At 42.4% G+C, this 13,027-nt stretch overlaps 1 protein-coding gene across 1 annotated transcript in view; it reads right to left on the reverse strand.

The window, feature by feature from the left end:
• The window catches only part of MCM3AP (minichromosome maintenance complex component 3 associated protein), a 53,336-nt gene that overhangs the window by 19,557 nt on the left and 20,752 nt on the right, over positions 1-13,027 (reverse strand). Inside the window, exons 11-18 of the mRNA XM_081015444.1 lie at positions 12,164-12,324; positions 10,681-10,922; positions 10,047-10,225; positions 6,914-7,014; positions 4,438-4,569; positions 3,234-3,347; positions 1,990-2,142; positions 832-1,029 (exon numbers count right to left, since the gene is read on the reverse strand). Coding sequence (XP_080871570.1) covers positions 832-1,029; positions 1,990-2,142; positions 3,234-3,347; positions 4,438-4,569; positions 6,914-7,014; positions 10,047-10,225; positions 10,681-10,922; positions 12,164-12,324 — 1,280 coding nt within the window. The remainder of the gene's footprint in view (positions 1-831; positions 1,030-1,989; positions 2,143-3,233; positions 3,348-4,437; positions 4,570-6,913; positions 7,015-10,046; positions 10,226-10,680; positions 10,923-12,163; positions 12,325-13,027) is intronic.

The raw sequence follows: 13,027 nt of genomic DNA on the forward strand, positions 1-13,027 counted from the left end.
TGAGAAAGTATTTTTCCCTAGAACTTCCTTTCTGCCCCTTTTAATTTTTTTAACATTTTCAATGTTTGAATGAGCACACAAGTAAAATGCGCTTAAGTTGTAGGCTTATTGTATTTACTCACTTGGGGCTCCTCCACACAACACTGAAAAAATAATAAACATGACCAAAATATGACATAATAAACATGATGGGACACATTGGATTTCAACATTGAAAAAACAAAATGCATCTGTTTTTAACCACGTAAACTGTGTATGTGGACCACAGCAAACCATGACTGGCCCTGCAATAGACACAAAGAATACAAGCACGGGGGGCGGGGGTCAGAGGATGATGAAAAGGAGCACATTTTCTTTCTTTTCACATGGGGACGTGACTAGCAGAAACTGTATATCCACTGATTTCTATAACCTATAGAGTGGTCAATTAAAAAGTGGCCCAGTCTGCACAATGCACTAAGCTAGCAGTTTCCAAACTGTGGTCCGTTCATTCAGGTCATCTGTGGCATGTCTGTAAAAAATTATACAGTACCTAGCACAACCCATTACAATAGCTATGACAGGCAGAAAAACTGTTAAGTGGTCCATCAAGGCCCTCAGCAGCTTTCAAGCGCTCTCTATTGGAAAAGTTTGGGGACCACTGCGCTGAGCCAAACCGAGCTTGTGGTTAAGCCAGAAGCCCCCAACTGAGTGGCACGTCTAGCCAAGCTCAGCACAGCGTAGCAGCAAAAAGCACCGAAGAGACTCCTCCCCAGAGATCTGCATTCCTGCTCTTGCTTCAGCCAAGGCTTGTCTTAGTCTATTGTGTGAACCAGGCCACAATGCACTTACCTAAGACAGGAGATGCCAAGGTTCCCTGCATGTCCCAAGTTTACAATCGTTTTAGCAAGGTGCTCTCTGGCAATAGGACATTCTGCGCTGGGAGACAGAGCCTTCAATTTATGTTTTGGATCTACACAACAGGGAGCCGCTGGGAAAGATCTCATTTGACGCTTCAATTTCTTTCGGGCTGCAACAGCTTCCCTCCATCTGCAAGATAAAGTATCAATGCATTTCATTAAAATTATTCAAATCAAAGTTATTGCTTAGCCAAGGGCCATTACCGAATCATACAGCAGTAAAATAAAAAGCGGACAATGCCTAAAGACATCCAACAGTATCTATGCCACTGTGGAATCCAGTATCTTTTACAATAATAATAAAAACAATAAACAATTAACACTTGCTACAAAAGAAGGGTCCTACTTATTTAACTGCTCTCATTCACAGACAAAACTGCAACCAGAAAGCTGGCTAAGTCAAATATGACCATAGGGTTTGGTTTGTCACCAAAAAATGTTACAATTCATTCTTAACATGTTCATGTAATTTTCCTGTAGGCTTGCACATTTCAGGAAAAATAAAGGTCTTCAAAATACACACAAAATAAACCACTTTGAGGGTTTTAAAGGAAACCAATCAAGCTGTGTATATTTAAAAAATAAATAAATGAAAAGCCACTCAATTATTTTGCAATCAGGAGTCATCACATAAATGCCCTGACCCTGAGCCCTGCCATGAGCAGTTCAACTCAACATCAGTTTCTCTTTGAAATTTGATTTACAATCTACAAAGCCCATTTTAAAAAGCCTGCCAAGCAGACATCAAAGAAGTTCAAATCAATGGAGGCCAGAAGGAATGCAACTTTCCTTCTTGGGCCACTACTGGCAACATGAAAATTTCCTAGAGAAGCCTACAAGAAAAGCACTGTTGGGACAGCCATTCATCATTCAGAAATCATTTTACTTATAGCTCTTAATCATTTCTCAACCTAACCTATCTTCCTACAGTAGATTAAACCTGTAACAAGATAAAGATAAAAATGAGACTTAACATGTGCTGCTCTTAGCTATTTTGTGAAAGAGTAGAATATAATTGTGATAAACTTGACATGCTAGTCAAGGGTCCATTTTATGTCAGTTGGCTGCAGAAAAGCTTCATTTAACCCACCGTTGTAAGTATTTGCAGAAACACTGGAGTTCTTGTAGGGTCTCCTTAGCACTCTGGAAAATCTCATCTTCCAAAAATACACCCATTATTTCAGCACAGACTTCCTTGGAGCAGCGGGCAACGCGTGCTCTTTGGTCTTTCTCCAGGGCACACCTAGGTCAAAATTAAGCATCAGAGCACAGTAACAAAGCAAAATGAAAATGAAAAATGCAGGATTTCTGTCAATGAACGAAGCCACTTTAAAATTTTCAAAGACTAAATTGAAAATAATAATAATAATAATAATAATAATATTTATACCCCGCTCATTGGGTTGGCTTTCCCCAGCCACTCTGGGCAGCTTACAGTATATATAAAAAATAGCAAAACATCAAAGATTAAAAACTTCCCGGTTGTTATGGTGATAAGAACGGCAGAAACAGCTTAAATAGGAACTCTTGTCTTCTGCACACAGAGATGCATCAAGACTTTTTCAACAAAGAAATTGAAAAATATGTGCCAATTTGTAGTATGACATGAACTGATCCATTTTTCTACATCACCACCTAGATATTCTGTGTCTAGTCGACTCTCCTCTTTCTCTTCAACTAGATTAGGTAAAGGTAAAGGAACCCCTGACCGTTAGGTCCAGTCGTGGCCGACTCTGGGGTTGCGGTGCTCATCTTGCTTTATTGGCCGAGGGAGCCGGCGTACAGCTTCCGCATGACTAAGCTGCTTCTGGCGAACCAGAGCACGCATGGAAACGCCGTTTACCTTCCCGTTTACTTTGATGTGCTTTTGAACTGCTAGGTTGGCAGGAGCCGGGACCGAGCAACGGGAGCTCACCCCATCACGGGGATTCGAACCGCCAACCTTCTGATCGGCAAGCCGTAGGCTCTGTGGTTTAACCCACAGTGCCACCTGCGTCCCTTTCAACTAGATTACTGTACCAGTTATTGCTGTGGTGGGATGAAAAAACAAAACTCATTTGATTGGCATTACTTTATGTAGTTTTACTTCAAGATAAAACATTGTGTGATCCGAAGAAGAGCAGACTTTATCACAGAAAGTGAGAAGGGGCTGTTCCCCTCCTCTAGATGACTGTGAAAACACAGGGCACAGAGAGTTAGGAAGCCAACATTTGAAATTTTGAGCTTTTTAACATCTAGGTCTCAAAGCTCCTTCGTGTTGACCCCGCCCATATTCTGCATAGGGCTGGTCCTGACATCCATTTCACAGGCAAATCCCCGTGTTTTACCGCTTACTTTAACTCCTTTGCTGAAATCTCTTGCACCATTTCCTTCACCACTTCTTCTGTCAATGCCATACACACCGAGTCGCTCAACATTTCTATTAACTGCTCCATTTCCTGCTTCTGCCTAAGGAGAGGAGAAAAACACACACACATTATAGGCAGATGACAGACAAGTAAAATCTTAAGCGACCAAGTATCTCCATATTTTAAAAACTGCAGTGTCAAAACTAGTGCATTAAGTGTAATGCATCAAAATATTACAGGGATACAGGTACCATTAACCATATTCGGATTACATTCATTGCTGAAATTCCTAGCACATTGCATTAAACAGCCCGGGTCCTGCCAATTTACTGTCATCCTAATTCATTTTCTTTTTTAAAAATATGGTTTTATTAACAATTTCAACATAACAAATTATCAAAACATATCATATTCATTATTTTCCCTTTCCCCCCCCTTCAAACCCTCCCTCCCAGATTCATTCATTTTCAAGATGAATGCAAATACAATGTTTAGGGAATAATCAACCAAAGTACAAATATTTAGAAGAGAGAAACTTAATGATATGAAAGGAAACAGATACCTCTTAGAGCTGATAACAGAGGAACAGAGCTGCCTAGTACCAGCTCAGACCATCAGACTAGGTAGCTCAATTTTGCCTAAACTGACTAGCCAAGATTCCAGACAGGAATCTTTCCCAGTCCTGTCTGGGGCTGAACATGCCAGAGACTGAAGCAGATGCTCGACCACTGAGCTACAACCCCTTCCCAACCAAGCCCACCTGACATGAGAGATTCACATTCAAACAATGCGCATGAAGGTGGTGGGGCTGTGTAAGTTATCCATCTCCTGCTGCCAGCATGTTTTGGGGGGGGGGGGGGGTTTATATCTCCTCACGGTCCATGCATTTGGCCAATAGGTAAAAGGGATGTGCATCACAGAGCACCTTCATACAATGAGGGAGAGGAAGGGGAGCATTGTGTAGAGTTCTACACGTGTTGGTACACATGTAGAGCCCATTCCCACCCAGGCTGAGCGCATGGGTGGGGAAGCCTGGCCACTGGGTGTTGCTGACCCTTGCCTCTCCAGGACTCCGCTCCCGTTGTGGTGCTAGGGTGTTATGGCTGGCTTATCCACACAAGTACCACAATGTATTCCAATCTACACCTCCTTGTCTCAGGGTTTCTACTACAAGTATTAAGAATGTTTGCCTCTCTTCTTCAGCACGGCGTCTTTCCTCTTCAAGTCTCAGTTTTTCTGTACTGATTACATCTGAAGCAATTTGCCTTAAGATTCCCAGCATCACGTCTGTCATGATTTCATCTGTAGTAACATTGGAGATCCTGCATAAAATAAAGGAAACAATTGTGAAGAGTTAGTAGAAAGCACTAGGCCTAAATTTGCAGCAACAGAACTTTTCCAATCTCCCCACAAAAGCCTGTTTGCTATTCACATGTAATGTTGTGTGATAATGTGAATTTTTTTCTACTGTTTATTTCTGTAAACATGCATTTGGGATGCAGGAACAGTAAAGCTGGCATGATTTGATATCTAAAGAGACCCCCCATTATGACTTACTTTCACCCTGATAAAAGGCCATATCTGAGTTTGGGCGCTCCAGACATAACCAAGAATGCTAATAGGATGCAAATTTGTCAATGTTTTGGGTCATGTTTATTTCCATTATAGTGGTAGGAGATAATGAGATCTTTATTTCTTTTCAAGAAGAAAGAATTGTGTTCTGTACCAATCCATCCTTCAGGGCAAAAAATAATTTGGTATTTTACAGGAGTTGGAAGAGAGCCCTACCAAACTGCCTGAATCCAGTTCACCGCAACGAAGAGCCTTAACATGAGGTTCTTCATGTTTCTATTTGTAGGTTAGAAGGCACAGAAGCTCCAACGGCACAAATGTGTCCTCAAGGGCTCATTCTCATCGCCACAAGATGACTGACTGCCCACATCTGCTGTTTTCACAGCTTGAAGCACCATGCTCCATCAGAAGACACATTCGGCACAGCCACCTGTTCTACCACTTAATGTTACGCAGTGTTACAAAACTATATTAGTCAAGGGGATCCTTCATCCGGTTATTGAAATATGCCATTCTCCTGACCCTTTCTGGGATGACACTGCTTTTGAATATTCCTTTCCTGCTCCTCTCCTGCACCATAACCCAAAGTGGAAAGTAGGAACACAGGAACTTTATCAGTATTGTCTAAACCAGGGATGGGCATCTTGTGGCCCTCCAGATGTTGATGAACTACAACCCCCATTGCCCCTGGCTGTTGGCCATGAGAGCTGAAGCTGACAGTTGTTCAACAACAGAACTTCAGACAGGGGACATTCCCAGTACCACCTGCAGATGCTGGACACTGAAGACAGGACCTTCTGCATGCAGTACAGGTGCTCTAGGGCCCTTCTCCAGGATGTACCCCTCCCACATCATTTAGATGGTTTGTTCATTAGTGTTTTCCAGAATTAACTTTACTGTTGCATGCCATGAGTTGTGTCCTCATATGGTTGAAGTCATGTGCTTAATATGAGAGGAGCTTCCTTTTCAGGAGGTGTATCAAACTTGCAGGCCCTGCCCTCAGTCAGGCATGGATTAACCTTTCCCTGCCTGCTCTCCTGTCCTGTTTTCAAGAAAGTAGAGACTATGCCCCACGGAGGACCTTAAGGTCCATAAATAGCAACACCCTAGAGGTCCCAGGCCCAAAGGAAGTCAGATTAGCCTCAACCAGAGCCAGGGCTTTTCAACACTGGCTCCAGCCTGGTGGAACGCTCTGTCTCATGAGACCAGGGCCCTGTGGGATCTGATTTCTTTCCACAGGGCCTGTAAGACAGAGTTGTTCCACCTGGCCTTTGGCTTGGAGTCAATTTTATTCCCTCCCCTTCTTTCTTTTTTCCTTTCTCCTCCTGTGATGAGGCTGCATTTTAATGTTTTAATGTTGTATTTTAATCTTGTTTTTAAGTTATAGTAATTCAACTTGTTTTTATTATTAGTTGTTATCCGCCCTGAGCCCGGCCTTGGCTGGGGAGGGCAGAGTATAAATAAAATTTATTATTATTATTAATGCAATATGGTTACCGGTGATTTCCCCCATGTGGCAGTTCATTTATTTCTGGGTGTTCCAAGCTGGGATTTAAACAACCTCCAGGTAATACTTGACAGTTGTTTGCAACAGCAAGTATGCCAACCTGCTTTGGCAAGTAATGTGTTTACACGTAAAAGAGAGAGAGAGAGAGAGAGGAGAACATGCCACCGCTGTCAATCATCAATTTTTGTGAAATGAATAAAGCTGCCCAGTTTGACAGTTGGCCTTCACTGACTAAACAGTATCCAAACTATTTCTGCAAGCTGTTGGCCACTGTGAGAATAGGATGTTGGACTAAAAGAGGTCTCTTCAACCTTTTCAGACCCAGAACCCACTTTTAACCCAAACGTGCATTTGGGATCCCGTTTCTGAATCTTTCACCATATATCTGCATGGTGGTTGCGCTCCTGTTGTGCCCAACTCTGGACCAGGCTGGAGCCCACAAGCTGAAGACCAGTGGACTAGTTGGGCCTCTGGCCTGATCTAGCAGGACTCTTCTTATGTTATTGTATGCTGAGATGGATTGGATATAGCAATGGCTTCCTCGGAATGTCTTCAAATAACACTGAGTGCAGCATTAGTGCATTTACCATATTGCTGTCTGTACATAGGCTGCTCCTGTGGAGCCAATTTCTCTGCATTCGCCTTCTAGCACATCATGCACAAGGTCTTCAACCACTTCAGCAATGTCCTGGGAACAAGAAAGAACTGGCAATTAGCATCCGACACTCAAAACATTCCATTCTGAAAAGCAAAACCAAATGGTATTACTGCATGATAGGTCATTCTTAAAATTCAGAAATGTGAACAGAACAGCAAATAATAGACTTCCGGGTTAGCGCGATCGGACTTCCGGGTTAGCGCGATCGGCTAATGGCGGATTCCCTCCGAGCTCCGGAGGGAATCGGCTTGACAGGGGCTGGGTCTTGCCGTGCCGGCGACACGGGGACCCTCAAAAACCACGGGCATAGGAGCCCGTGGACATGGTGACTCGGCGGGCATCGTTAAGCGCCCTCCCGACTCGCGAAGGAGCCTTTTTAAAGGCTACGGAACGGGTGCCGGGGAGCGGCGTGGTGCTGTGAGTCTTCTGCTTCCCCTGCCGAGCGAAGCCGCATGCCATTTGTCGGAGAGCGCTGACTTCTTCCTATTAAAATTTGGACTTAAAATCAAGAACAACAACCCGTGAGTAATTGGGAAATTGGATTACAAATAATTTGATTATGAATTTGGCACGAGCGGGGGAGGTGAAAAAAAGGGAAGTCCGCCCCCCCCCTTATTGTAAACAGTTTGAAGCAAGGAGCTGTCAACTAAGGTTGCGTGAAGAATTGGGGTAATTCGATAAAAGATATAAATTCCACAGATTTAAAGGACTAAGCTAATGTGCCGGAGGACAAAAGTTTAATTATTTGGACTAAGTACCACCTTTCTCAAGCCCGGGAGTAACCCGTGAAAAGAGCCTGCAGAGGATTTATAGAAAACTTTTGACAGCTGTCAAATTAGCTGTCAAAGCCGGAAAAATCAAAGCTTAAATTCTAACCGGCTATACTGCTACAAAATATTGAAAGTAAAGAAAGACTGATACAAATAAACTTGATTTTTGGATCGGAAGGGAAAAGAAATACTAAGTAACTAGAATCCCTCTAGAGGGGATTCTTGGATATTACAAGAATGGAACTAGGTCGGGAAATACGAGCTGACTTGCAAGAGCTTATTTTTCTCATGGGAAAGCTGCAAGAGAGGATAGAGCAAGGCCATGTTTTGTCTACAAGTCCTACGAAACCGAAGTCAACAGAAAATATACCTACTGAGTTGGAAAGGGACTTGATGCTCAAAACACAGGCAGCTGGACAAGAAAAGAAACCAAAGACTAAGACATCAGCTGAACAGGAGGAGCAGAAAGAAGGGGTGGCTGAAAAGTTACAGAAGATAAAAGAGAGCCGGAGACCTGCCAAGAAGAATTCCAATTCGACTAAGATGAAAACTGGATTATTTGGGACATATAGACTTAAGAAACAGAGTTGGAGCTCCACCTCTAAACAAGTAGGCCTTGCTGGAAGAAATATGGTTAACATGGAGAAGGTACTTCCCAGACCTGGGGCGTTCAATATGAAAGATTTTCGAAGAAGCCGGCGGAAAGGGACTGAGAGAGATCCGAGAGCCTCGGACGTAAGGTCACCAGGCTAAAAAGATGGACTAATTGGACTTTGGTTTGGGATTGAAACCGGGAAGAGAAGGGTGGGGTTTAGAAGTCCAAAGGGGGCCTGATTTTTATTTTGCAGTGTAAAACTATATGCTCTTTATTATTATAAGAATGGGGAATCTGTGGATGGGAATTAGGGACAATCTTAGGGAAGGTATTTTATTATTTGTTTTTATATCTCTTTTTTTTATCTTTTTTTATGTATGATTAAGGTATATATTCTAAAAATTGCTAAATAATCTAAATTAATGGATAATAATGAATTAAGGTTTAAAATTATTATAAAGAATCACATTAATAATTTATGGTTAAGTAAATTAATAAATTATGATTAGGACATTAAGGATAAAAACTTGCTTGAATAAACAATCGGAGTTGGAATACAATAAGGGGAGGCGTGGGGAAGTCATGAAAAGAAGTTATTGAAAATGAGACTTAAAAGGTGGAATTTTTTTTTATGTCGTGTTTTGTGTTATTTTTGTGTGTGTTTTTGTTTTGTTTTTTTGTAACCTTTTGAAACTTTAATAAAGATTATTTAAAAAAAAAAAAGCAAATAATATGCACTCTACAGGGAAAGGTTGTATTAATCACACTTTAGGCTCATGATCAGAACTAGGAGGCGTGTCAGAGTCATTTAGTTCAATGATTGCCTTAAATTTGACCTTCTGTGAAACAACTAAAATCTTTTTTTTTTAAAAAAAATGTTACTTATGCATTTCTTTATATATATCCTCCCCATTTTCTTAATTTGGAGTCCCCAAAAACAGGGGGCATCTTATACATGGAGGCATCTTATTGACGGAAAAATACGGTACCTTCAGATTACAGCAGTTGGGTCTATTACACAAAATCCTTTAACGAAGTAATTTACCCCAAATTCTGCTGCACAGCCTTCAGTCCCAAACTGGTAATTGCACTTTCAACCTCCACTCACAGAAGACGTTCTTAATCCCTGCAATGATCCAAGCTAGGCTTCCTCAAGCTTAAATTTGTTGCTGCTGGATCTGAATGACTGTTGCCACACAAAATTTCCAAATCTGCATTGTGAGTTTATTAGTACTCCCCATTCTGACAGGAAAGGTCTTGCCTAAGACATTCAAGACTGCATTTGCCTCTATTGTAGCTGCATTATACTAGAGGCTGTCAGCCCCCTAAGGCCTTCCCCATACATATTTATTTCTTGCTAGTTTAAATTAAATTGAAATGACCACACACACTTTTATACTACTGAACATCATTCTTTCAAATTACTATATATTATCCTTGATGATCTTCCCATAAATTTCATTGTTGGTCAGCGCAGCCCTTTGTCGTAATCCCATTATACCAAACACCATCTGTATCTATCTTGCCAAATTGTTAATTATAGCATCCTATGTGGTACCTGCATCACATTTCTCTTTTATAAATTACACCACAAACACTTACATTAAAATAGAAGACTTTATAAAGTATCGTTCCTCATTTTTAAGAACTGTGTGACAGCAAAACAGAAGTAGAATGTATTTTCTGAAGCTCCTCACCATATCACTGTAAACAGGCTGAAGCTTGGGAGGAGGAGGAGGAAGAGAAGGTTGTGAAATTGGCCGAAAAGTGGACCCTGTAGCAGAAGTCAAAGGTGCCGGTACGAGCGGTAAAAGCAACAACGGAGGCTGAACTCGAAGGACTTCCAGGTCTCCACTACTGTCTTCTGCTCTTGTTTCTGTGGGTGAAACCAAGAGATACAATATCCAGCTGCTAAAAGGGAAGAGCTGCTTAGAAAGGTAAACCGCAATCTTAATAACACTGATAACCACTTTTTTCTTCAAAAGAGCCAATTCTGAATGGAAGGACCCAGAACTCAATGGGGACATGCTCTGCATGCAGAAACCTTCCTGTTCAAGCTCTGGTGTCTATAGGATTTTTACAGACATCAAATACTTAACAAATTAAATCAAGGATACAAATAAACTATTTTAATGCTCAGGTCCTATTTTCAAATTCTATTATTAATCACTCAATACTACTTTAAACTGTTCTGCCAAATGCAAAAGCTGAAAAGTTGAAAAATAAACCAAATTTAAAACACACAGATATGCTTTTTTCCATGACATAATTCTCCTTCAACTCAAGAGCACAGTTTCACACCCTATCCTGGGTGTGTGAGTTCTGGCTTACCTGTCGCCTCAACACTGGCTTTCTGACTACTGCTGGCCGAGTCCACTGCCACAGTCTCCCCTGTGTATTTGTTCTGTGTGTTAAAGCTACACAAAGGTATGTGGCGAATCACAGGTGGTAAAACTCCCCCGCTGACAATTTCCCCAACGGAAGCAGTTAGCTTCTGCCCAACAAACAGGGATTTCTTTGGCTTGGGCAAGCTTTCTGGTTCCAGAAAAGCAGACCGATTCAACTCCACGAAACTGTAAAATGAAATACAAAACACATGCCAAATGATCCCGAGGCCAAAGATTTCTACGTGGAGGTTTGCAAATATATCTAGCATGCACAACTAGATCAGGGGTGGGGAACCTCTGCCCTGCAGAACAAACTCGGGAGGCTACTTTGGGAAAGCCAAGCCCTGCCCGCCCCCTTGCACGTGGCATAATGCATGACATCAGCTGTGCAGCAGGTAAGGCTGGGGCTTCAAAGGAACAAGTGGGCTTCTGATTGCTCCTTTGTGCTGGAACAAGGCTTGCTCCCAAACGCCCATCAGCTGATGGGCTGGAGGATGGGCAGTCGGAGTGCCCCTTGCCCAAGGAGGGGACAGCTTCTCTCTACCAGCATGCTTACCACCGTAGCAGCAGGGAAGAACAAAGAGGAGAAAGAATTATTTCTATTCCTTGCCCCCCTCCCACTACTGCCACTGCTACAACTGTAAGCAAGAGAAGAATGGTAAAACCCAGGCTCTCTTCTGTTGCTGAGCCTAGCAGCAGGGGCAGCAGGAAAGTGGGCAGACACAGAATTCTTCCATGGTCCAGGAGCTTCCCCGTGCCCCTCTTTTGAAGCTCCACTGGATTCCCAAGCCGTCCTGTACATTGCAAAGCTCCCCACCCCGGCCAGCACTGATCCCTTCAACCTCCAAATTGGGGCCTGAACGGATCAGCAGCAGGTGGTCTTTGCAAGCGCACGGGATTTGGACAGGAGACTGGTCCGCATAGCTAAAAAGTTTCCTTACCCCTGAACTAGATGGTTCATGGGCTTGACACAAGCTTCCTTATTTTTGAGCAAAGAGATGAAACCAGACGGTTCTGGATCTTAACTCCATTAAAGGAGAATGCCATTGTGATGCCCAGATTCCAGCCATTACTTACCACTGTTTTCTGGTTCAACTTCAGTCAAGATTAGAGTCAAAGGCCCAAGAACCCTCCAATACAACCCGTAAAAGCAGTTACACTTGTAGGTTATTAGAGAGGTGTTTAACAATGGAAAAGGGAGAAGCTCTAAGTCAAGTTAGGACCACACTTCTAATGTAAAGATTTTATTCTTTCCACTTTGTGATATGTGTGGGACACAGGAGGTTAATGCAGGGAACTGACCCTTCTGAAGGAGATGCTGGCTTCAGTCACTAAAATCCATCTTTCTCTATTAAAGCCTTTGCACCACAGTTTTCATAAAAGCTCTTGGATAAACCAAGGCTCCTTGAACTCTATGTAACACTTACCCATCAGAAACACTCAAGCCATAGTAACTTATAAAATCAGTTGCCTCTTCAAAGTCTTTAAACAGCAGCATGCGGACCACATTATCGAGAGGAAAGATGGTGGACCTCTGAGTGCTCACAGTATAAGCAATATTGAGAGACCTTAAAGCATCTCTACGAATCTGAAAAATATTTTATAAGCTCCCATTAAAAATTAAAAAATTAATGAAGATACATAAAATGTTTTGCAATAACAAGGAAGAGAAGGTTACGCTTATAGGTGCTTTTCTTTTCACTTTATATACCTTAACCAATTTTGTTTGAGGCTCCAACATACCAACTTTTCCCAAATTGCAGCAGGTGATTCTTTCAACATGTTTTGAACCCCCAGGAGTACTAAACCTTGGAACACCATGGGAGGAATTCAGCATTGCACTAAAGCAATCATTCCATCAAACAAAGCATTTTGGCTCCCCAAAAGGAACAATCTCCCTCCCACGCCGGGCTCCCGAGGGTTGCGCAGGGCTTCATGAAGCCTGGAGAGCAAGAGGGGTCGGTGCGCACCGACCCCTCTCGCTTTCCAGGCTTCAGTGAAAGCCTGTATTCGCCCCATATGACGCACACACATTTCCCCTTCATTTTTGAAGGGGAAAAAGTGCGCCCTATAGGGCGAAAAATACGGTAGATTCACCTTCCAGTAGATTCACCTTCCAGTAGAAGGCAGATGTAAGCCATTCCAATGGGAACAAGCTACATTTAATGAAAAACTAAAGAGAAAATAGGACAGGAAATATTTCAGTGGCGTCCCTATCAACACCAGAGCAAATTACTGTGGAAACCAAGAGAATACACTGCACCTCAGATAATGAATACAGGCCTGAAGAG

Source organism: Podarcis pityusensis (assembly GCF_964106645.2).
Source record: "Podarcis pityusensis genome assembly, chromosome: 1".
Lineage (NCBI taxonomy): Eukaryota > Metazoa > Chordata > Lepidosauria > Squamata > Lacertidae > Podarcis > Podarcis pityusensis.